This window comes from Lynx rufus, unplaced genomic scaffold, assembly GCF_022079265.1.
Source record: "Lynx rufus isolate CCGP_SWC_20201006 ecotype Redwood Valley unplaced genomic scaffold, mLynRuf1.p SCAF_5, whole genome shotgun sequence".
Classification (NCBI taxonomy): Eukaryota; Metazoa; Chordata; class Mammalia; order Carnivora; family Felidae; genus Lynx; species Lynx rufus.
The window spans coordinates 90895007-90921669 of record NW_025814867.1 but is presented as its reverse complement, the minus strand read 5'-3'; the positions used below and the strand labels follow the sequence as shown (position 1 = coordinate 90921669).

The 26663-nt window shown below is 37.0% G+C and overlaps 1 protein-coding gene and 1 long non-coding RNA gene across 5 annotated transcripts in view; one reads left to right on the top strand and one right to left on the bottom strand.

The window, feature by feature from the left end:
- Positions 1 to 1120: 1120 nt before the first annotated feature.
- Positions 1121 to 26663, bottom strand: part of KPNA1 (karyopherin subunit alpha 1) — a 71110-nt gene continuing 45567 nt past the window's right edge. For all 4 annotated transcript variants that reach the window (XM_047098512.1, XM_047098511.1, XM_047098513.1 and 1 more), the window contains 9 exons: positions 20814 to 20945; positions 19605 to 19693; positions 19165 to 19264; positions 18457 to 18620; positions 17029 to 17107; positions 12603 to 12728; positions 10845 to 10972; positions 6173 to 6351; positions 1121 to 4435 (listed from right to left, as the gene is read on the bottom strand). In XM_047098512.1, the coding sequence (XP_046954468.1) occupies positions 4248 to 4435; positions 6173 to 6351; positions 10845 to 10972; positions 12603 to 12728; positions 17029 to 17107; positions 18457 to 18620; positions 19165 to 19264; positions 19605 to 19693; positions 20814 to 20945 (1185 nt within the window). In that variant the 3' untranslated portion in view covers positions 1121 to 4247. The remainder of the gene's footprint in view (positions 4436 to 6172; positions 6352 to 10844; positions 10973 to 12602; positions 12729 to 17028; positions 17108 to 18456; positions 18621 to 19164; positions 19265 to 19604; positions 19694 to 20813; positions 20946 to 26663) is intronic.
- Positions 2873 to 20976, top strand: LOC124525896 (uncharacterized). The gene is made up of 2 exons (XR_006965581.1): positions 2873 to 2926; positions 20691 to 20976. It is a non-coding gene; the product is annotated as an uncharacterized LOC124525896 (long non-coding RNA).

Sequence of the window (26663 nt, the reverse complement as noted above, 5' to 3'; positions counted from 1 at the left end):
TGACTTACGGGAAAACAGACTGGGACTTCTTTTTCTACCCTTAATCTTTTCTTCTTGCCCCAAACTTCCAAATGCATTTTATACCTAGTAGGAATTTGGTAGTTTTAAATTAGCATACAATATTTGCTTTACTTTATCACACATTCTTGTGATGTCCTGGTACCCACTATTATTACCTATCCTTTTCTGATAATAAAGCCATGTTATTTGAATACTCTATATTTGAGCAGACTTACTGCACTGGTGCCACATCTGGCCTTCAATTACTTTAACTTAAATACAGAACTTTTTTTAAGTAATCTCTACTCCCAGTGTGGGGCTTGAACTCATGACTCTGAGATCAAGAATCACATGCTCGACAAACTGAGCCAGCCAAGCGCCCCATAAGGAAACAAATATTTCATTTTTAATTTTTAAAATATTGTTAAGTAAGGTAACTTTAACTTTTTTTCTTTTCAAGTAGGCTCCTTGCCCAGTGTGGGGCTTGAATTCATGACCCTGAGATCAAGAGTCAAATGCTCTATGAGCCAGCCAGGTATCCTGATAACTTTAACTTTTGATGATAGAGAAAGGTAGCCAAAATATTTCCCAGCTAGGCAGATATGTATTTACTCTGCTCACCTAACAACAGAAGAAAAGTGACTGTTAACTTCAGATGGCAAAAAATTCAGATTTGAGAGTTCATATATAGGTATGCCTATCTCTGCAAATGAGCAAATTTTGGAATGTAGGAGGTAGAAAATAGGATATAAATATGAAAAGCAAACAATGCCCCTTTCTAAAAGTGGATCCTTTTCCTTAAGTGAAAAACATCCTTAGACATCAACATTTCCAGTATATATAAAAAGCCCAAAGCCCTAAAATATCAATAAGCAATGACTTGCCTATTGATACAGAAATGTCCACAAAACTAATCAGCAAGAAAGAAAAAATTTTCAACCTGAGGAAAACCCTTTCATAATGCAACCACAAGCTAGGGGATTTTAAGTAACTGAAATGTTTAGCACTAGAGAAGTAAATTCAAGGTTGCCTGTGAGCGGCCATGTACAACAGGATTTAGTTGACAAAGTCTGGTGTATAAAATATACTACATTTTCTTTCTCAGGCAAATCAGCAACAATTTTGAATAATAATTAAGATTTATTATGGGGTAATTGTCATTGTTTATATTTGTGACAATATGAAAAACGACCCAGAGCCCATTTAGCTTTATCTGGCAGATGGAATCCTAGGGCAATAGTTTTCAAAACAGCACAACTGACAAAGGTTAAGAGTCCTACTTAGTGACAAGAACATGAATTAAAGTATTCCATAGAAAACTCTCTCCATCTATTTTTCATACCTATCATCTTAAAACCTTTCCTGGTTTTTCTCAATCTAATCTGGTCCTTCAAATACAGGGTACCTTTATATTCCAAATGCTTTCAACGCTTTTTTCCCCCCACCTTTCATTTCAAAGAATATACTTTGAAAGTTTGGAGGAAGAAAAAAAAAAGGAAGGGGAGAATAACCAAGCCACTTCTCCCCTGATCAGTATATAATATTGCAGAAGAGTTTTCCTATGTTGAAATTAACATGCTTTTATAATGAGTAACATCTTAATGATAGTAACATTTCAATAAATTCAAAGTAATAGAATCTACCAGGCAGAGAACTAAAATTAGTTCTTAGTTACCTCCTAAAGTCTCATTTCTATAACCAGAAAGGCTGCCACTTTACCAATTCCAACAGTTATGCTGGGATTTACCTTTCAGTTAATTCCAATTTTATATTAAAAAACCATTTTACTGCAAAAAAAATTTAGCTCGTATCTCATGGCTCATGAACTTCTAGGACAGGAGCAAGATAAATTCCTATTTTAGACAGAAAATAGACCACAGTAGTTAAATGGACTTTAATTCATTCACTGAAGACACCTGCAATGGCAAAAACTCCCAATGGATGCTGTTCTTACTAATCTGGGGAAACAATTTTGTGTGCTTTATCTTTTTTCCATCCAATATCAAAATGAGAATTTTTAAATTATCCAACAGAAGGTATATGATTTAAAACATCCTAGAGAAATGACATGTTACCAGTGATGTACAGTTTAAAAAACTCAGCCACAAAAAAAGTCAAAGCTAAAAACAAGATTTTTACTATAATCAGTGCTTCTATTACCCTTCTGAAAGAAGTTTTAATGTGATGTAAAGGCAAAATTGAAAGTTTTTCTTTAAATTAACCACCTAATTTGTCCCTAAAATTACAAAGAATCAAAGTCTTTTACAGGTCAAGTGCAGTAAACTAAAATGTCCTTTCAGCACAAAGCAGCACTAGAAAATGTAAGTTATAGATGGGAATTGACTAGTTTTGCAGTGGCTGTTCCATCAGTAACAGACATCAGACGGTATCCATCCAGAGCACAGACACAACTACAGACTAGATGTGAAGAATGCGTCACACGCTTGGCTGATAAATGTCCTTTTGTCTTTGTATCTTTCTACTTTGAAGTGGATTTTTTAAAGTTTAAATCAGGTCACATAAGTTGGCTGCTTAAATAACAACATGATGAGGTATGAAAGCTCTGAATATCCCTAATGTTCAGCAGGATTTACCAGAGATGTAGAATAGCCTGTCAGGGGAACTTCCAAATAGTTACATTTTGGGGTTATAATGAATTCTAGAAGAGAATAAGATTAAAGAGGTTTAAAAGGGTAGTCTCTGAAACGGAAGTGAGAGACTTTTCCTTCAGAATTCATTTTGAACAGCGTAACAAAAACATCTTCTCCTGATAGTGTGTCCAAACATTGAGTCAAGATGGCCATCTAGCACCAAGAAGTCGTATTGAACTCAGTTGCAGTTCTCTTGGCAATTAAGCTTATTTTTTCATTCCAGTCCAAGCACAAATGTGGATCACTGAAGACAGTACTGGAAGCGCCAGTTGCAGGTACATTGCAGTTATCATTAAATGAGCCAGAAGGTAGAAAAACTTTTTATTTTATGGGGGGACTTGACTGGGCAGTACTAGTAGGAGATGAAATGAATAGGGAACAATGAGGTTATTAAAAAAAAAAAAGATCACTGCCCTTATTTGTGTTGAACAAGTCATGTTGAGAAGGTGGTTATTTAAGATAAGGATGCTACATTAAAGGGATCATATAATGCAGCATGAATACGTTAGAATCAAGCTGCACCTAAGAAAAAAATTTCCCTAGGTTACCTTTAAAAAAAATTATGTGTTATCTGCCAGTCACAGAGAGGAAAAGCACCTAAGGTGAACTTCCAATTTAATGAGGACCCTCATCAGGACCACAAAGCCTGAAACATTTGTTTTAATGCAGAAACACAGCCTCTAGTCACACTGGTTGAGTTTGGGAAAACTGGAGGGATTTTTTTTGTTTTTTATTTTATTGAATGATAGGATATTGTTTCGATTACTAAGGATTCTAGATCTTCATACCAGCATTAGAATTGAACCACTTCCAAATCCTAAGACACTTAAGTCCAAAGAGAAGCGATAGCCATACAAATTAATATGTGGCCCTCTCCTTTCTGCTCTAAGGGAATCTTCAAACCAGTATCACATTTAAGAGTCAAAGTGTTAAATTCTTCAGCATTCCTGACAACTAGAAAGCACATTCACTGAAGGCTGAAGGTGAGGGAGCGGATGGTTTAATATCTGTGAAGAATGGCGCCAATAGAGGAAAGAAAACCATCCAGTCTCAGTAAGGATTAATGCAAATTTGGCTAGAAAAGCCACCAGGTAATCCAAGGGTTCACTGTGGAAGAACTCATGAAAAGTACTCTGAAGTGTACACAACAGGTCTAAACATCTCCCTTGTTGCAAGTAGTTGTGTGAAATTCAAGATAAAGATTTAGTCTCATCTTTTAATATCAGTGTTTTTCCCCACTTTAAAGGGAATGAGGAGGAGTCCTCTTTTTCCCCCACAAAGAAAGGGAGCCACATTAATGTGTGTATATTCCCATGACTCTTATAATATTTAAGTGCAGATCTCCAAAGCCTAGGGATTTTCCATAAGAGAGTGGGCCGTTCTGGTTACCCTTTTTATTAGAAGGGTATTCCACCACAGAGAGCCAGAGGTTTTCCAGATGTGTGTAAGAGAGCAGGTGCGCAAGGCAAGCAAATGAGCGCAAACAGTATTATGGAAAACATTTGAGAAGTTAGCTCCATGAGGACTGTGGGCTCCACAAGAGGACTTGACTGGGTAGCCTGGTCTGACACAGGAACATGAAAGCAGAGTATTGCTTCAAAGCTGGAAACCTTCCATAGGAGCCTCACACTGCTGGAAGATGTACTGCTGCTGGCTAAGGTCAACCTGGGGTGCAATGCTGCTGTCCTCATCCTCGGTCCCGAAGTAATGCTCAATAAGATCAAAGGCCTTCTGGTAGATCTCCTGGTTTTCATGACTCTGTAAGAATTCAATTTTATCCAGACCTAGAATGAAGAAGAAAGAAAAATCTCTTTGTGTGTATGTATACATATACGTCCTTTGTATATATGTATTGGAAACCCCAGTGACACTATATTTTGTCGTGTCTCCTTTCTTTAAAGGAAGATTCTCTTCTCTACTTCTACCTCTTTAGTATTTTGTAACAGCATATAAAGTATCACTGGGATTACATCTGAATGCTAGTATTACAAACTGACACCTTAAACACACATGCAAGCAACAACCAGTCCCCAGAAGCAGTGATTTCCCTAACAGTCACCATATCATCCAGTGTCTAAGGCCAGTAGCAGAAGTGTTCCAAATGAACTATAACTATGGCCTAATTATTTGGCTCTAAGTTCTGAGCTATCCAATATGTCAACAAATGTATAATACCTTAAAATAACCAGAATCAACTCCTACTGCTTAAACTAGTAAGTCCAACTAGAACAGTTACCCCACACATTCCCATTACTAAGTTCAAGCTCATCTGAGCTTTCTTTTACTTGCAGGCATAAGCAACCTAACCACTACAGCAATACTGGAAATAAAAGGTAACACTGCTCAAAGGAAAAAAAACATATACATATCCATGTTAAAAATATATACATCAAGGGGCGCCTGGGTGGCGCAGTCGGTTAAGCGTCCGACTTCAGCCAGGTCACGATCTCGCAGTCCGTGAGTTCGAGCCCCGCGTCAGGCTCTGGGCTGATGGCTCAGAGCCTGGAGCCTGTTTCCGATTCTGTGTCTCCCTCTCTCTCTCTGCCCCTCCCCCGTTCATGCTCTGTCTCTCTCTGTCCCAAAAATAAATAAACGTTGAAAAAAAAAAAAAATATATATACATCAAAATATTAATCGTTATCTCCGTGGAGAAAGATCTCCAGGTAGAGGAACATTTTTCTTTTTTATATATTTCAAAATGTCTTACACTAAGTGGCTATAGCTTTTATAAGCAGTATTTTTTATGGTAAATTGTTAAAAATCATTTTGAAAACAATTCTGCATTATTTGATAAACTTGAAGATGAACATAACCTGTGATCCCTAATTCCAATCGTAAGAATAAGCAAACCCTGGAGTAGTGGTTTTCAATCCCAGCTATACATTAAAAATCACTTAGGGAACTAAAAGGTTAATGTACATTGCTAAACCAATGATTAATAGTTAAGACTGAGAGACTGGAAGAATGAAGAAGCCAAAAGGCAGTGACTCTTTAAGATCAAACTCAGAAACCTTTAGAGTCAGGAACACTTTAAGAACACAGGAACCTGTTGCAATGAGCACTGGGTGTTGTATGGGAACCAATTTGACAAATTTCATATCAAAAAAAAATTTTTAAAACACAGGAACTGAGAGATGCAATTCAAAATTAGAACTGTAAATCTTGGAATAGAGTCAGGCATCATCTACAGTACATCATCTACAGTAGATACGGATGTTCTTAAAGGTTCAGATGGAAGAGTAAGAAATTTTCTTATTTTCTCTCAGTAAGAAAGAGTACCAAGGGCAAGCAGAGCCCGGGACCTGGGAAGATACTTAGAGCCCAGTGTTAAATGGCTAAATTATGAAGGGTACTCACTTCTCTTCGCACTTAATGCATATTCTTTTCCAATTCTACATACTAAACATTATTCTTAAGAGAACAAATCTTTCAAAGGAGTCTGCTGTCATGAACAGATGTGGACAAGCCAGAAATGCAAGAAGAAAAACAATTTCAGGACATTTTAAAACACTCTATCTTACCATAGGCTTCTTCAATCAAAGCACAGTAAGGGTTAATGCCAGTGCCATTCCTTTTGGCTTCTTGTTCTCCAAGCCTCAGGATATTTTCCAAACCATTTAGGGCAACCTGTACAATCTTAGAGTCCATGACTGTGAGGAGATCACAAAGTGGTTTGATACAACCGAGTTCTACGAGGTACCTAAATTAATACAAAGAACAATTTAGTCAAACAAGGCTTTCAATTTCATAAAGCTTTCATGAACTAAGTGGGTCATTCTCAACTGTAGAAATAAAAACAGGCACACCCATTCAACCACCCAAGCTACACTTTATCACAAATAAAGCTACAAATAAATGAAAACTAGTTCTCAAGCACCATCTCCACTTTTTCCCCTCCACAATTATTGGACTCCAAGAAACTAGAACACCCTCTTTCTTTGAATATGAGCAACTTGTCAAAATAGTATACTTTTGACTGATTTCATTTTTGTTCCTGTAGATAATCACACCTCTGAAACAGGTGCTAAAGCCACCATGGGCCCAACAGGCCAGTTCTGTTTTGTATAAAGAACTCTTGAAACTCCAAGAAAACAAGTAACTGAATTTAAAAATCAGCAAAAGACCTGTACATCTCACCAAAAATACACTGATGGCAAGTAAGATATGAAAAGATGTTCAACATCATTATCATGTCATTAGAGGACTGCAAATTAAAACAATGATGCCACACCTATTAAAATGGCTAAAATCCAAAATGCTTGACAATGCCAAATGCTAACAACAATGTGGGGCAACAGGAACTCTTTTTTTTTTTTTTTTTTTTTTTGCTGGTGGGAATGCAACAAAGGATAATCACTTTGGAAGACAGCTTGGTGGTTTTTTATAAAGCTTTTCATACAATCCAGCAATTGTACTCTGGACATTCACCCAATTGAGATGAAAACTGAGGTCCACACAAAAACCTGTAAACAAATGTTTACAGCAGTTTTATTCACAACTGCCAAAACCTAGAAGCAACCAAGATATACTTCAATAGGCAAATGGATAAACTGTAGTATATCCAGACATGAAATATTAGTCATAAAAATAAATTATCAAGTCATGAAAAGACATGAAGGAAACTTAGACATGCTAAGGGAAAGAAGCCAGTCTGAAAAGATTCCACACTATATGATTCCAAATATATGACATTCTGGAAAAGACAAAACTTTTACAAAGACAATAAAAAAGTATAGTGGTTGCCAGGGATTTGAGGGGTGGGGGTAAAGGAGTAGTGACGATAGGTGAAGCAGAGGGGATTTTTAGGGCAGTGTGACACTGTATGACACTACAATGGCAGAAAGAGGACATGTATTCACTAAAACCTATAGAACTGTACAACACAAAAAGTGATTCTTAATATAAACTATGAACTTTAGTTAATAATGTATCCGTACTGGTTCATTAACAAATGTAGCTCCACTAAATGTGAGAGGTTAATAGAAGACACTGCAAGGGAGGGAAGTATATAGGAACTCTGTACTATCATCTCAATTCTGTAAAACTAAAAATGTTCCTTTAAAAAGTCTTAATTTTTTTAAGTAAGTTCATACCATATTTAGCTTTATTATTTACTCAGGAATGAATTTAATAATGTCTAACTTTATTTAAATGCTTACTGACAATTAACAGAATTTCTTATTAACAGAAATCAGGCTTAAAGCTATTTCTGACCATTTCTCCTTCCTTTACACCATAGTTTTGAGTCACCAAAACCTGTCAACCATTCCTTTAACGTATCTGTATCATTCTCATTGTTTTTCTTAAAAAACAAAAAGCAAGCTTCTTTTGTGATTATGTTAGTTACAAATTTAGAAAACACAGAAAAACATACAGAAAAAGTACACAGAGATTAATCACTATTATATTAATCTATTATATACCACTGTTGCTTCTTCTGTGTCCTAATTTTTATGAAAGGGGCACCCACCTACCATTTTCCCCATTTATCTTTGACTCTTCCCTTTCCTTGCTTATAGCCTGCCAACAAGTCCTACAGATCCTTCTTTCCAGTATCAAGATCTGTAACTCCTACTATAAGTATTATTTTAATCCTGGCCATCACTATACGCTAACTACACTAATGAAGATGTTAAGAACATCCAACTGCTCTTTCCTCTGCTCAAAATACTATGTTCTTTGTATTACTCTTAACACTAAAGACACTCAGAGTCTTCCCAATATACTAAGGCCTTCATCCCAGTTTCCAAAGCCCATCAGTTCCTCATCTTGCAGAAGAATAAACTATAGCAATATTGATTTGCCTCTTCCAATAACATTATCTGTGCACATTCCCTCACACTTCCCCTGCTATTCTCTCTCCTCCAAAATAACCAAATCTCTACCCAAATGGTGAGTTTCTTCTCTTTCATGAAACGTTCTCTAATTTAAGGCCATATTCTTTATCCCTCATAAAGGGATATCCTCTTAAGGGATATTCTTTATCCCTTAAGAACCAAGGCACATTTAGCATTTGATTATATTAACCTAAAATTATGGATTATTTCCAAGTTACTCTAATTGTTTCTTGCATCTAAATCTTGTCTACTCAGTAAGAATAAGCAAAAACCACCCAGATGTCTTTTATTCGTTTATTTTCTGTAATTTGGACTGTAATATTTTTGTAATAATTTTTCAACTAACTTCATCTGTTTAAGAAGAAACTGCTAGGAGATTGATAATGAACTCCATTAATATTAAATAACTATGCTGAATTTTAAAATGGAATAGTAGCCTTTTTTACTCTTCTCTAACAGAGCAAAATAACCCTGAATAGTTTCTAATGAAATATACCATGGTATTTTAGAAATGTTTTATTTTTTTAATATTTATTTTTGAGAGAAAGAGAGAGCAAAAGCAGGGGAGGTGCAGAAAGAGAGGAAGACACAAAATCCAAAGCAGGCTCGTTCTGAGCTGTCAGCACAGAGCCCAACACGGGGCTTGAACCCTCAAACTGTGAGATCATGACCTGAGCTGAAGTCAGATACTTAACCCACTGAGCCACCCAGGTGCCCCTAGAAATGTTTTAAAAATACGTGTACAGTTTAACCATTTCAATTAAGAAAACATGTATCTTCTACATTACTTATTACTGCCATTACTGGGATAAATGCCATTACCAGTAGTGGCATATTTATAATCATAGTACCCCAGAAATAGAATCTCCAGGAGGTCGAAAAAAGCCTAATCTCATACAAAATGCTTCTGAAGACCACTTGAAATCTTCCTCGAAAACCCGTCCATTATGAACTTTACTAAAATAGCTACTTGCAATGTGTTAGTCTATTTAAATATTATTTCAGGTATAGTTATATTCTGTATCTAACCAATTCCTGAAATGTTAGGACTACTTTACCTTTTACATTTTTAAATTCCTAACAGAGCACTAAAAATTATAGTTAAGTGTGAACATTTAACCCACAAAGCAACAATATGAGTAGTTGTATTTTTCCTGATATTACATATGAGGAAGGGATTAGTACTTCAACACTTACTTGGTTTTTTTAATTTAATTTTTTTTATTTTTAATGTTTATTTATTTTTGAGACACAGAGAGACAGAGCATGAACGGGGGAGGGTCAGAGAGAGAGGGAGACACAGAATCTGAAGCAGGCTCCAGACTCTGGGCTGTTAGCACAGAACCCGAAGCAGGGCTTGAACTCACACAGACTGTGAGATCATGACCTGAGCCGAAGTCGGACGCTCAACCAACTAAGCCACCCAGGTGCCCCCAACACTTACTTGTAATCATCTTCCCCTCATTTGAATTCCGCATAAAGAAAGTTAAGGCAGACTAAGAGTCTAAGTTCCATTTTCCTCTTCATCATTAATCTTTTTTTATCTGAAATACTGAATGCCCATAATTTAGCATTTAATTATATGATGTTCCTCTGAGGAATTGATTCCTGTCCATATTTATGCCTTCTCTAGTCAGTAAGATTATAAGCCACCCAAGGAGTCATTTAAGTCTCAAGCTAATAGAGATCTCTCTCTATTGAATACTACAGGACCTCAGGAGACACTTGCCTCTACTAAATTTGGCACTTTATTCTAAGATAGACTTCTCTTTCAAGTCTGATCCAGTTCTAGTAAGACTTCTAAACTAAAAATGGCAAGAATTAGGGGCACCTGGGTGGCTCAGTCAGTTAAGTGTCCGACTTCGGCTCAGGTCATGATATCGCAGTTCAAGAGTTCGAGCCCTGTGTCAGGCTCTGTGCTGACAGCTCAGAGCCTGGAGCCTGCTTCCGATTCTGTGTCTCCCCCTCTCTCTCTCTGCCCCTCCCCTGCTCACACTCTGTGTGTGTGTGTGTCTCTCTCTCAAAATAATAATAATAATTTTTTTAAAAATGGCAAGAATTAGGTACCAAGGTTAGATTCTTAAGGCTTCTACAAGTAACCTTCTAGACTACCTGTTTCTGACAAAAAAGCTCCAGAGTAGGCTAAAGCCACCCTATAAATACTAATATTGTCTCAAACCTCAACTATGCCTTACTTCTCTTATCCTGGAATTATTTCAGCAGGAGGGAATGGAAGAATTTGAGTCTAGTATGAAACTTAGAACAATCTTGCAAGAGATTAGCATAGAGCATTCATAACTAGTAGACATAATAATTTTTCCTTTGATTTACAAGATGCTACCTGGCTAGTACTTACTTGATCTGTTCAGCTGATCCTCCAGAAGTTGCATTTGTGATGGCCCAAGCTGCTTCTTTCCTTGTCCGAAACTCAGCAGTTTGTAATATACTAATGAGGGCTGGGAAAATGTTGGCATCTATCACAGTCTGAAATTTAAAAATTAAATGAAAAGGGAAATTACAAAACTTGCAAAAATTTCATGATACTAATTATAACTTTTTAGCTAGCTTCACTAATGACACGCCTCCCTCCTTTAAAAATTAACTAGAAGTCCTCTCACCCCTGACCTTTCAACTGTACTTGGTACACTGATAACTCTCCCTGGAGTCTGTGTTCTTATAATCTCCTAGTTTTCTGCCCAAGTTCTTTTCTCTTTGACTGTCCTCTCTCATTTCACCCACAGTAACAAATTATGGAAGTTCAATTTTCTGTTCCTCCGCTAGTCTCATTTCTTTCACAGCATCCAACTCCGACACTTGTGATATAACCCTCCAGTCCTCACTTTTGGGTGCCCCAGCCCATGATAGCCAACAATCTGCTTTAGATCTGCTAATCACTTCAAACATATCATCTACCCTCTATATCAGGTCAGGTCTCCTCTCAAACTTCTTTTTGTATTTACAAAGGCTCTTTTTTGTATTTATTCTAAATTTCATCAGTCACTAAGTCTCTACAATCTCAATTTAAAACCTCCTGAGCCACCCTTTTCCTTCCCTTTTAGCACTGCCTCAATCCTATTCCAACCTACCAACTCCCACCCAGATTACCAGCAGAGCCTATAGTTAGGCAGAGTACTTTTACTCACCCCCTCTCATATATGAACACTAAAATAGTCTGCTTCAAATTACTTTTTTCATGTTTCTCCTTAGCTCAAGAACCTAAAATAGGTTCGTATAATTTCCTATATCAAGAAACTGAGAAACTCTACATAAGACACGAACAGCAGCAGGTAATCAACTATCACTGAAATCCCCTTGTATGCATGCTATGGTATGAACTTCTATAGCTATCAATCTCAGTCCCTGGCAGCATTCTGGGGATGACTAACCATGCTTTCCTGATCAAGAACTCTATTACACTAGTGAAGAAAGTCAGCAATGTTTAGTGGAAAGACACTTCATCTTGATCTGTCATTTACTAGGGGTTCCCTTGAACAAATCATTTTTCAGTTTCATCCTTAAATGAGAGTATTGGATGAGATAACTATCTCTATGATTCCCCTCCAATTAAAGTCCCAGAGGTCTGTGTTTTATCTTTTACAACCAGTTGTTCAGCCTTTCTCATGGCCTGTGCTAAACCCTTTGGCCCACTGCTTATCTTCCACATGTGTTACTCTCCCACCTAACAGAAGAACAAAATTAAAGGGCAGATAACCTTTTAGAGAAAAATGGGTCCCCAAAGGTTTTATGAAAAACTGAAGTTATCCAATAGATGAGGTCTGCTAGGAAAAAATATTTTACTTGGCAAGAGTAAAGCCTATCTATTTAGTATAAAGACCATCATAACATTTCAAAAATACAAGACACTCTCTCAGGTCTTGGCACATCATCAAATATTTAAGGCACAGGGAAAAACCAAGGCCAAAGTATAAGTTTCAAAAGTCTGTAAGGTAGGATAAAACTTCTGTAAGGTAGGATAAAAAAAAAAAATAGATAAAAATGTTGGAGGTTAATGGTCTGCAAGGCAATAATGGGAAAAAAAATGTAAGCCCAACAGAAAAAAACCTAAACCTTATCAATAAAAATAGAAGAAAAAAGACAGATGCTATGGGATTACCTGGATCTGTGCTCTATTTCCAGCTGTGATATTAGATATTGTCCAACATGCTTCCTTTTTGATAGATTCCTTTGGGCTACTCAGCAAATGCAATAAACTCTGCAGAGCTGAGCAATTCAAAATTACCTAAAAGGAAAAGTTTGAAACTTAATCTGTATTGATCCAAAGAGAAGTAAATCTTTAACTCCTTTATTTTAGGAACAATATAGGCAAAGAAATAATGTCTCCCCTTGAAATTTTAGAAATAACTTTATATATGTAAAAGAATATTCACTGACAATAAGAATTCATTTCTAACATTACCAAAGCAGTTCTGCTAGACACATTGTAACTGTACAACTGCTACTTCATAAGGTACTACAATGTATTAGTCCTTCACCTTCCTATCCCTACAGCATATTAAAAAGCTTTTGGATGTGTAAATATATGAAGTAGCCTCAGATTTTTAAGTCCTCTGATAACACTGTACCTGGCCATCAATGAACAAATACATACTACATGAAGTACACCAGGTGCTTTAGAGGACACAAAGATAAAAAAGGATAGGACCCCAGCTATCATGCAGCTTACAGAGGTGAAAGAGAGTGACAAACATACACGAAGGAGCTCTACTCTACCAAAACAAAATTATGAAGTTAAAATGATTGAAATAATCTGTGGTAGGCACAAGAATCAATCACTGAATAACTAATAGAACAGATATCTAGTCCAGAAACAAATGCGGGTATTTATAAGGAATTAAATATATAATAAAGTTCTTCCTGAGGTTAACTGGTTGAAAAACATTTTTTTTATTTTTGAGAAGAATTTTTAAAAAATTCTTAACCCATTACCAAATAAACCCACAACCAATTTAAAGAGTAAACATAAAAAAGACACCATAAAACAGAACTATCAGTATATAGCTGGTTTAGGGATAGTGAAGGACTTTCAAAGCATAAAAACAATGGAAGAAATTACAGGGGGAAAATTAAAATTTCATCAAATAGACATATTTGCATGTCAAAATATACAAAATTTAAAATGCACACTATGTAATGCAAAAAAAAATTTACAACAGATAAGATGGTTGCTGTCTTTAACATGTAAATTGTTAAGAGAAACTACAATTTTGATAGATTACCTCACAAGTAATGAAAGACACGCAAATTAAAATAAAGCCATTTGTTGCCTATTAATACAGCTCAAAAAATATTAAAACTTGTGTTTAAAGAGGCACAATCTTAACAGTATAAAAGATATTACAAAGCCATTTTTTAAATGCCAAAGATGTGCTCTAGAAACTAAACACATCCAAACACCGGGCGCCTGGGTGGTTCGGTCCTTCGGCTCAGGTCATGATCTCACAGTGAGTGAGTTCAAGCCCCATATCGGGCTCTGTGCTAACAGCTCAGAGCCTGGAGCCTGCTTCAGATTCTGTGTCTCCCTTTCTCTCTCCCCCTCCTCCGCTCATGCCCTGTCTCTCAAAAATAAATAAAAGTTAAAAAAAATTTTTTTGGAAAAAAAAAAAGTCAAATAATAAAAAAAAATAAACCTGTCACAAGTTAAAGACAGTACTTGCAGAGTAATCATGAAAAAAGACTTCATGGGTGTGGGGAAATTGCCTTGAAACATGGATAGGATTTCATAAGCAAAGAAGAGGGAGGAAGGACACAGCAGATAAGAAAGGCTGGAAACAAAAAAATGCTGAGACAAGCTACAACAAAGTACCAAAATAAGGAAAGAATAGAGCAGTGAGGCTATTAAGCAAGAGTTCTGTACCCCTAAAATTAACAACAGGCTACAAGGAAGAATGAGACTAAAACTGTGAAGTACAAATCCTTTCAAGGTTCTAAGGTAATTAGACGTGGATACTGAAACACAAAGAATCAACAAGAGCTGGTGACTTGCTATACAAGGTGTGAGAGATGGAGACACCAAATATGACTGCAAAGCTTCAAGTGGGAGTGAATAGTTACCTCATTAACTGAAATGGGGGGAAAAAAAATCAAGACCTGGAACTGGCTTTCTGGGGGAAGAAGATAAACTGAGAGAGACAAATGTGAGACATGCCAGCAGAAATATTTAACAGGCTACTGGAGACCCAGGAGTAAAACTTGAGGGGCATCAGAAGTAGATGTATAGATACAGAACTTCATTCATTCAGTATTAAACACTGTGCCAGGAACTATTAAGACTGTACAGAAATACAAAAATGAACAAGATCAACACCGTTCCCCCCTCTAGAAGCTTACAATCTAGTGATTAGATAATTACAATACAGTGTGATAAGTGGTATGATGGATGAAACAAAAGAAGGCACACCTAACTTAAGTGAACATGGCTTCTCAAGAGAAAAAAACAGTAACAGGAAGTCCTGAAGAATGAGACGACATTAGTGGTAGAGTGTGCATTAGTGTGAGCCAGTGGTTAAAAGCAGGGATGGGGATGCAAGCCTATGTTTTGAGCAGAGAGAAGCAAGCTTGTGTTAAATCTTAGTGCTGAATGTGGTCATAGCTAATTTAAGGAATAAACATGGCAGAAGCACAGAGCATGGTACAGGGAGGGAAAGAACCTTTTTGTGAATAGCAAATACAGTGAAATGGTTTAAAAATTCAGAAAGTATAATAAAGGACTATATAGTTAAAAGCCTCCTTTCCATTCCTGTATGCCAGCAACCCAGTTCTCCAGAGACAACCAAGATTATTAGTTTACTATGTATTCTTCTGGAGAATTTTTATGCAAATATAATCAAACATACATATTATTTTTTTCTCTCCTCTCTGCCTCCTTTTATATAAATACTAATATATTCCACACAATATTCTGCTCCTTGTTTTTCTTTTTAAATGATATAACCTGGAGGTATTTTTTTTTTAATGTTTGTTTATTTTTGAGAGAGACAGAGCACAAACAAGAGAGAGGCAGAGAGACAGACAGACAGACAGACAGACAGAATCTGAAAGACTCCAGGCTCCTAGCTGTCAGCACAGAGCCTGACATGGGCCCGAACCCATGAACCATGAGATCATGACTGACCTGAGCCGAAGTCAGACGCTCAACTGACTGAGCCACCCAGGTGCCCCAACCTGGAGGCATTTCTATATCAGTGCTTAAGGGCTTCCTCATTCTGTTGCACAGAATTCCATTAAAACTGGTGCCAGATTTTAAAGGATCTTAAACACCCTCAAAGGACAACAGAAGGCCATAAAAAGATTTTAGGTCAGAGAATGACATGATCAAATTTGCATTTTATAAGCATCCTTCTGGTGATACAGGAATATAGCAAGAAATGCAAGGGATGAGTAGAGATGGCAGCTAGTGACTGATGACAGAGGTGGAAAACAGGGAAATAATCCAGCTAATGTCCAGGTTTTTGGATTGGTCAAGTGTTGGTGCCATTCACTGAGGTAAATAACAAATAAGCAGAGGCCCCGATATACCAGGGAAAATAATGGGTTCCTTTCTGAAGCATAAATTTGAAGTAGATATTAGATTTGGAAGACACCTTTGAGTACAAATCCAAATTTTAGGGATTAGAAAAGTGAAGACATTAAATGTCTTCCACCTAAGTCAGAGCTGGTTAAGAAAGAGTTATGGCTAAAATCTTATTCTCAATTCTCAATCAAGCTGCACCAGGGTGATAGCTGAAGTTATAAATAAAATCAGTGAATAATTATCCCCTCCAGGGGATAATCCCACAAACAAGAACAGGAAAAGGAGCGTGCTAAGAAGTGGTTTGTGAGACAGGAGACTCAAAATAACTGGAACACCACAGAAGCCTAGGAAAAGAATTTTAAAGACAATGCCATTGCATCAGAGAGATCAAGAACAAGCCACTGTGAATGATATATCTTGATACAGAGGTTGAATAGAATGGGAGTGACATTAAGAACAAGGAAAGAAGGGGCACCTGGATGGCACAGTCAGCTGAGCGTCCAACTCTTGGTTTTGGCTCAGGTCATGATCTCAGGGTCATGAGATGGAGCCCTGCATCGTTGCTGAGCATGGAGCCTGCGTGAGATTCTCCCTCTCTCCCTCTGCCCCTCCCCTGCTTGTTCTCTTTCTCAAAAAAAAAAAAAAAAAAAAAGAACAAGGAAGAATCCTCCTCACATAGGAGATTTAGCATGCACAAAAAGAAGGAAGCTATCAGAGAGGAGATGAAGATGACAGAGAAAGGCTGCTACTGGAGGCTTCAGATGCTCCCAAGAACCACTTCAAGTAGTAGTGGGAAATAAACCTAACTAAAGGGAACCCAAAATTGCTCCAAGAAACAGACCAGATAGAGACAGTGAAGGTACTAAAGGAGCTGCCTAAGGCAACATTTTTGACAAACATTAATGAAACTCTCCCCAAAAACATGGAGTTAAATACTGTAATAGAAACATAATCACGGGGTTCAATGTACTGTTTCTGAAGGGAAACAGTAGTCACCACTTATTCATACCTGGGTCTGAATATCATCGCCTGTGACAATGTTTCCCACAGCCCGCAAAGCAGGAGAAACCACTTTATAATCATTATGCCTGCAACCATAAAAAGAAATATCAATGCAAGAGTTCTGGCCTTAGTCTCTTTTCCTTAGGGCTGAAATCCAAACCAAATAATGTAACACGATGTTAGAGCAGAAAGGTACCTACGGTAGTTGTTAAGAGAACCCTAGGAGGATGGGTTTCGTATATCCCCTAGAGGAATTATCTTTCCCTTTATTTAGCACTTTTGGATAAAAACTACAAATCTTTCCTAATAATCTTTCCCAGGTATTTCATCACCTGGATACCAAGATTTCCCTCTCATTCTTGAATACAGTTTTCACTGCCTCAGAGTTGAAAATGTGCCAACAGGTGAACTAACTTAAAAATGAGAGCCAGGCTCCACACTTCAAAGAGTGAACTCTTTCTATTAAACCTCAGCCAACTTACCAGTCAAAAATATACTCTCCCTGAAACCCTGTACATATGTGAAAAAAGCTTACTGAAAATCTTAACTTCAGGTTAATATGCTTTAACTTCCCTTAAAAATTCTCTTTTCTTTTCCCTTTAATGAGACTGATCACTCTTCTCAAAACTTGGCCATTTCTCTCACATTTATTTTAGGATCTGATGACTAAAAAGAAATGGTTAAAATACACCATAATCTAGTGACTAAAGAACATAAAAGGTTACTTCCCAGGTTTTGAATGCTGTACTTCTGCCTCGTGCAGCTTCATCTGCCTTTAATTCATAACAGCATTATGCTGTTCATCTGTACTCAGTTTGTGGTCAGCTGTACTCTCAGAGTTTTGTATTCTGCACATTAAACTCATCTGATGCATTCCACATATCACATTTGGGGTAATGTCTCCTTTCATCTACTTTGTACTTACTTCAATTAAATTTCATGTGGCTAGTAAACATACCATTTCCCCATTATGTTATCAGTCTAATTTTTTCTTCTAAAGAACTGTCTAAAAATTGGATTAATACAGCCGTAAATTGTTTACACAAAGGCATCACAAGGAGATACAGCAAAATAAAATTCAGAGTCTAACACCAGTCTAGATTAAGCTCTAAATGAGACAGAAAGATAAGGAATGACTTTTAGTGGCAATATGCCTTTCGCTATCTATCCAGGGGTTGGTCTCAGGTTATTTATCACTAACTGGAATTACACAGTTTTCCAAATGTTCCCGCCGAAGGACTGCTCATAACAAAAGGGTGAGCAGTTCTTTATATAAGCCTCAAAACAAACAGATTTGACATCAATATAAGTTACAAAAGAGAGTAGCCCAAAGCCCAATAAATTAGTACAGTGTATTAATTAGTATTTACCAGCATTTAGAAACTAATAAACTAACATAGGGACAAAAGAACAGACACACTTTAAGATATCTTACATCAACAACTCCACAAGTCTCCTACAGACTCCTGCATCAATGACAGCTTGAATTTTATCATTGGGTCCATCGGATAGATATGAGAGGGCCCAGCAGGCATCAGCCAGTACATCAGTGTCACTGACAAATAGCAACCAGGAAAGCACATTCAGGCAGGGGGAAACCTGTAAAGGGAAGATGACATGATAATGAAATTCAATGGAATAAAAGCCAGAAGTGAGGTGAGAAATTCCAAAAGGCAAGCAGCACACACTTGGTAATTTCTGGGGTGATTAATACTTCTAGAAATGGAGTAACAAGTGGCCAAGTGGCATTTCCATCTTTGGGAATGCTGAGACCAAGGAAAATAATTTCAGAGACTGAAGTATACACCAGTTCTCAGAATGAGATTCCTTGTTGAAAAACACTCTTTGTGGACCAAAGAAGCAAAGACATTTTCACAAGTGCTAAAGCTAATAAATTGTGAATTTTACTGTGCTATAAACAAAAATTGCCAGGTTTTAAGATTAATTCAGAGCTAATTTTTACAATGAAAATTTATCCCAAATTAACACAGAAACAAAAAGCCCTATTTCTGTAGAAACAGATAAAATTCTAACATTTTAAATTTTATGCAAAATTACCAATCTTTCTGTTCACATTAATATTTGTTGCTACACTCTTTTAATTGTACTTTTTTCTGCCCATTTCCATAAGCCTAATCCTTACCTTTGCAAATTCTGGAGGTGGACTTTTCCCTCTACAGAGATTAGACAAAGCCCATACTGCATTCCGCGTCATGGTCAGGCGGTTTTGCTTTGAAAATAACCTATAAGCATGATGATACAATGGTAAACTATATAATAGACATTAATTATCTGATAGCATAAGATAAATACTAAATCATTTAATGCTACTCATAAACACGTCTTTAAATAGCTTTTCTCCAGAAAATAAAGTTGAATTAATTCTAACAGCACTAATTCAGAATACTGGCACTGGAGTAAGCTAGAATGCCTGAAGAAATGACCTGAACAAGTTAATAAGAAAGTATCTGTAATGAAAAAGAACAATGGAAAACTCAAAATGATTTCTAAAAATGCACTGCTTCCTGAGGAACTTTCCATATTTTTACTACTCAAAAAAAAATAGTAAGAATAGAAACTTACAGCAAAAGAGGGGGAAGAATATTGCAGTCTAAGACATAGTCCCTGCACATGGTACTATCTCCAGCAATGTTGCCAAGAGCCCAGACTGCCTGTGAAAAAATTACTCATTAATGACAGGTTGTACAGAACTCTCTCAGATGCCAAAATACCACAATAACTCTTTACAAAATTATATGGTAGCTAATCAACGTACACACTGACATTATGAACATTTCTAAGTTCATTATCAGGGAATCAAATGAAGTAGTTGTGGGACTGGGGGAAGAAGATCAGTAATATTATAAAGTATACATGTGAACACTCAGGGTATAAGTTTATTAAAAGGAGGAACCAACCAGTTCTTATACGTATTTTTTATGTCAGGGGACTCCCCACCACCAAAGTAACCTTTCATATAGCCCTTAATACAGAGCAGAGGTTCAAATGGCTTATTCAGTGGATTAAAAATGTTATCTTAAGCTTATTTACAAAAGAAAGCAATGAACAAAGAATCAAAGAATGTAAGAGCATCAAAATGCAGAAAGCTATTAAACTTTTGGGAGGAATATATTGTCTTTGACTGTGATAATGGTTCCACGGGTATATACGTATCTTAAAACTTATCAAATTGTACATTTTAAATATATGCTGTTTTTTGTATGTAAATCATACCTCAATTAAGCTGCAGAAGAAAATCATACTCATTTAGCAGTGATTTATATTTATGAATTTGATAAAGTTGGCGGTAATAAAAAATACCTGTTTTCTAGGTCTTTTTTCTGCATAAAAGTGGCAAAGACCTGCTACTTACTAGAGATCCCTACAAGTAAAAGCCCAGTAACTGCTTACATGTTCTAAAAAAGTATACAGGGCTTAGGGCGCCTGGCTGGCTCAGTTGCTGGAGCATGCAAGTCTTGATCTCAGGGTTGTGAGTTAAAGCCTCCCACTGGGTGTAGAGATTACTTAAAGATAACATCTTAAAAATGATAATATAAAAAGTATATAGGACTTTAAAAATTTCAGCGTTGGAAGGGGAAGGAAAATGGTTTTATGAATCCAGAAGAAATTCTGCCTACATTCACTATGGTATTTTCTATTTTGGTTTAGATTTCTAGAACACTCCTGTGATGAATCATGGCTTGTCATGGTGGTAAAACTGAGGCCCTGAATGTAAGACCAAAGGAAAAAATGGTATTCTTTGACCTGCTTTTCTTTGCTTCATTTTTTTACCTGCTCCTGGACATCTTCAAACTCTGAGCTGAGCAACTCTATGAAGATGGGCACAGCTCCTGCCTGAATCACAATCCGGGTCTGAAGAGAATTTCCTGAAGCAATATTTGTCAGTACCCAAGCTGATTCAAACTATAAAGATAAAAATAATTTTATTATCTTATTAGCATTTAATAGCTTGTTTTTAGCTATAACAATAAGGTTTTCTGTACATGAAGAAAAGAATCTGAAATCATTATTTGCACATAATCAGATGGATTCTGTATTACTTTTAAATGGAGAATTCCAGTAGAAATACTTCAGACTACAAGAATATTCAGGAGGTCAAAGTAGAACTGACATAAGACCATGAATGGAATGAGGGACTGCTTCATATGCTGACATGAATGATCTCCCAAGATACGAATGAGAAGAAAAGTGTAATGGTGTACATTAAGACAGTATCATACTATATTTTCTAAAAGGGTTAAGAAGGAATGTATGCATTAGTTTAGTTATTGCACAGAATATCTCTGGAAGGATACTATAAGAAACTGTAAGAAGTAAGTACTTGTTACCTACATGGAAAGGCAGGGGTGAAAGGGAAATCTCATAAAACCTTATGTACCTTTTGGATTAAACCATGTATATTATCTAATAAAAAATAAAAGTAAATAATTTCTATAGGATAAGCAAAGTGTAAAGGGGAGAGGATGTTAATGTAAAATGTGCCAGATATAGGCACAGTAAAAAAGGCAAAAGATATTTTAAGTAATAAGTAGGCCAAAAGGAGTTAACTGGTATACAATTAATAGAAATGGCAACTTCAGAGCGTTAAGAGCTTCTGACAAATGAGAAGCCTCCAAACAAAGGCACAGAGTTTAAAACTTTTTTTAGAGAGCATTCTTAAAGTTAGGTAAACTGAAGATATGAAGGAAATTATAGCCAACAAAAAGTACAGCATTTTACTAATCTGCCCATCTCTGTAGTAATTTGACTCTCTGGCCTAATATGGAGAAATCCAAGAATGACTCCTGAAATTCTATTTAAGAGTTCTTATTAAACTTTAGTTTTCTTTCCTTCTCCTGTTCTATCTTCTACTTATCCTTAAATGAAGCACATATGCAAAAAAAAAATCAGTGGTATGTCCCTTGAAAGGGAGAGCAAAAAAGTCATTGAAAGGTGGAGCTGTGACTCTTCTAAAGCTTTTGGGTCAACTGAAAGGCAGTTGTCATATGGAAAACTAAATCATCCATCATTGGGGTTTGGGGAAGGAGGCAGAAGACAAGGAAGACAATCTGATTGGCATAGTCCAAAGCCATGTGAATGCTAGCAAATTCACAGCAGAACACACTTAAAGGAGACATTACAAGAAACCTATAAATGTGACATACGCAAGTGAGACACAGTATAGTCTAGTAGCCTAACAGGACAATGATATTACAGTAAGCAGAAGGCCCAGACTAGGAGCACCACAGTTAAAGGGACAATATTTTCTTTTTGGTAACTTTGTTATAAGAGAAGTTCAACAGATTCCTAAACACTTGAACATCACAAAATAAAAATCCCATCATATATCACCTCCATAATTAAATCACTCTTGAAACCAGTGCTGAATTGAAACTTTGCATTTGTTCAGTACTTTGTATTATGAAAGCATTACTCACATACTCCTGTGTTCCTCACAACATCCCAGAGAATTCTGGCTTTTGTGGTTTATGAATGAGGAAACTATCAGAAAAAGGTCCAACAAGGACTTGATTACCGTCTCCTGATCAAGTATGCTTATGAAGCCCGGCCACTCCCTTCTCTCTGACACATACCTGTAACACTGACAATAATCTTTCAATTGCTTGGAGTTTTGGTATCTAGGGCAAGAAATTTCAAATAACAGTATGCCAGAGATACACGCCAGATTATTTAGGGGATGCTAAAAAAGAGAACGGTTCACCTAGTTTCTTCTGCTTTCTAGGAAAACTAACTAGCAGAGTTAAAATTGATTAAGAGAGACAGATGATGTGAATACAAAAGCCAAAAGCAAGCCTTCCTACCAGGCAGCAAGCTCCAAGTTTAACAGAGTTGTCAGATACCATGGAGACCAGTCAAAGTAATGAAAACTGTGAGGAAAAAGCAGTGTGTAGAGAATGAGTAAGATCAGCACACATACCGATCCATATTAAAGAGAAAACAGACTGCAGTGAGATTTTGATGCAAATGAAATAACAGCAACCTGAGTAAAGGATTATTAAAGAATTATCAATGAGAAAAAAATCAGAATACTAACTGCTACAAGACTTCAAACTGCTATCTGCCTGTTGATGTTTAGTATCAAAGGTCTTACAAGAAATGAGAGGGAATTTCAGATGCTACTGAAGAGAATGAAATGGAGAAGCAAAACAAAATAGAGTGAAAATGATTAGAAAAATGGGGAATAAGTGAATAACAGGCTAAACACAGATGGGAGAAAATTGGCAATTAGGATATCTCAGCAAAAGAAGAACGTACCAGAATTACCTTTATTACTAAGAAGTACACAATAATGATAACCTCTGAAAGCAAAATTCAAGGCCTCCCTTGGTAAGAAGAGAAATCGGAAAATACCAGGGACAGAGACAGATGAAGATGATCAACAGAACCGGAGGGGCGACTGAAAATCGTGTTTGTACATGAATAAAGCATTCTCTCTCTCTCACGCACACACAGTGATTACTCTGACGTTTACCCTGTAAAAACTCATCAAGCTATATTTATGCCACTTTCTATGCCCATCTGTGTATTTGTGTGCTATGTACATATGTAGGAATGAGAAAGAGGAGGGAGGAAGAAAATTCCCCCCAGCATACAGGCCCTGTTAAAGTGCTGGAAGAAACAACTTTCAAATGTGTTTAATATGTATGTTTGTAAAAAACTGGTTGTACTTCAAACTATGTAACATCTCTTTGAGTACTGCCATCATTTTGTTGTTGTTAATGTTTCGGCCTTGGGTCCCATATTAGAATCTAACGTGAAAGAGAGCTGTGAAATGTGGAAGTCCTGTTGCAAAAATGACTGCATAAAGTTATGATAGAAATGGCCAGGAAAGGTAACATAAGTAACCGTGAAACTCAAAACATCAGTAACATGATGAATACAATCTAAGAAATGGCATCACTTAAGTAATAAGCAGTAGCCAAAGTACCTATAACCCTTACTTCCTCTTTTTGCTTTAAACTACTACATTCTTAGTGTTCCAAGAATGGTACCATGCAAGGAAAACTACCTGTCATGCTGTGGTTGCTTAAAAATTATCAGTCCACTATTACTTTTCACTGTCCAGACTTGCTAAATAAGGCTACAGTTGAAATCTGAAGGACACACTGAAGATTTGATACTTTCTCTCTTCCCTTTCTCAGTCTCTACCTTCTGGTGCTCAGTTCCTTAAATAAGGAAAATGAGAATCCAAAGCTGAAGTACTTCTGACCTCCTATCAAGTTTCCCACTCCAGGTTGAGGTACGCCTGGTTCCCTTTCTCCATTTGGATCAGGACTCTGTTGCTGGCCACTTTGCCGGGTCCACTCTGGTTCCTAGCAAATGCCAGGCTCACCTGGAGAGCAAGTGAAAAGAGAGGCTCACATCAGAAAAATAAACCCAGATATCAAACTCTGCAGAGAATAGTGCCTGAGTCATCTGAGCAACCTTTTAAAGAAAGGTAGAGGGATCAATGACGATGGGAAAAGACATAGGAGGATGAAGGCTTACTGCAGTTTATCACATTAAGCTTTTACATGGGACAAGAAAAGCAAAAATGGGGAAACTAAACCAATTTCATTTCAATTTACAATTTTAAGAGGAGTACCTAATGAATGCAACTAGGTTGCAATTTCCTTATTTCTAGCTGTTTTCATACTAAGCTTCTGTAAGAAGGTTTCAGAATGCAACATCTCAGCACTGCAAAAGACAGTACAAACATGCTGGGCCTGGATTCAAAAACCAAACAAAGTGGGCCCAGGGAATATACCATAAGGCAGACCAATCGCATATCAAAGGTTCAAATATGTCTGAGGCTTACATGTCACCGAGCTTGAGAATGCTCTTAGGGAGATGAAACTATGTTTCCAAACTCCTAGATTCCACCCATGTTCACCTTGTTTGAAAGCAAAGGAGTATCTGGGAAGCACTGCCCAAAGCAGGCATTTTTATCTCCCTGGTGTGAGGTACCTCACTGATTTGGGCATAAGGAGAACCAAAATGTAAGTGAAAAGAGACTTCACTAGGATTCACAGTTCTGTATCTACAGAATGAAGGGATTAAGTTTGTCCACTTGGTTTATCAGTGAGTTTAGCTATAATTATGACCATATATTATTACTCTCTTTCTGGAAGAGAAATGGCAGAAGCCACATTCCAAAAGCACACTATTCAAATTTCTAGTAAGTAGACATACTACCAGGGACAACTTCCATCCTAGTGCTAAGAAGATACAGGAAAGAGTACCCTCTGAGCTGCCCAGAGCACGTCTACTTATGTGAGCACGAAGCCTCCTGGCTCTACGGTCTCCTTCAATATACTTGCTCCTCCTGCTTCTGGAGTGGTTGACATTACCCACTGCCCACACTGGAGAGAATACCATGTTGTACTTAAAACGTACACTGAAGAAAACCTGAAGATGATGACCTTTATATAATAAACAGCTGGTTATCTCTCAGAGTCTTTGGACAGCTAAGTTGAAAATCATGAGGTGGTCACTTCCAGAGGAATGATTTCTCAATCTTTCAGCCTAATTATTAGTTTGCACAAAGGTGGAATCTGAGAATTTGATAGACGCAAATTAGAGATTTCCAAAGGCTTTCGTCTTCAGAAGATCCAAGCTCTAGGATTAGAATCACAAATGATGTAAAATTTACATGTGTTAGCCAGGAGAGGGCACTAAGAGGACATACTGCACTCTTTAGGGAGTACTGGAGAACATGGAGATGTGGAAAGACCCATTTCTCTTTTTTCATTTTAGGCCTTCATTTATACACATTAAGAAACTAGACATCTGTGACCACCTATTAAAAACTGCTCAATCCAGGAGTAAATTCATGATCTCCGAACTACTCTGTCAGAGGATACAAACATGAACAAAATGATAATTTTCCCTACCTCCCTCTTCCTACAAAGCTTTTTCAAATGATAAACTGCAGTAAGGCTCTTCATTTGGTCCCTCTGGTTCTCTTGGCAGGTTGCTTAGGGCTCAGGCTTGGTACTCTGCAGTGTTGGTTGTCTGGATTTCCTTTTTTTTTTTTTTTTTTTTTTTCTGATAAAAGTCTCTTTCCTTGCTCTCTAGGTGAACCTGATTATTTTTCAGGTGTCCGATGATCCTGGCCTTAGATGGGGACCAGAATTACAATCCAAGAGGCAGCCACCAAAACAGAATCCTAATTCAAATGAACTTGGGGATTAGTCAGTGTCAAACTGGAGAAGAAAAACTGATGGGACATTGAAGTACTCTACCTTTTCTGGATTTCTTGTTTTTCTTCTGGAAATAACTCATCACCGCAACAAAGAGAGTAAGAGGAGGAGAAAAGTCGGGATGGGAGGAAAGGAGAGAAAATATCAAGACAAGGCATCAAGTTTTATGAATTACCTACAATCCTCTGGAGAGTAAGGAACCTGGGGACAGAGGTTATTATCATTTATATAAAAATGTCCCCCTCCCTACAGCCTCAGAGAATAAGGCAAAAGCAGACAAGAGGGTGAAAGTTACCTTTACGATTAACTTGTTATTGTCAGATATACTTGGAAAATTAACCTCATTTTGTGATCCACTTTGTACCTAACCAATTTTTATAGTTGCAGAGTCTTTCTAAAGGGCCAAGCCCTTCAGATTATATCCTATAAGTGAGAATTT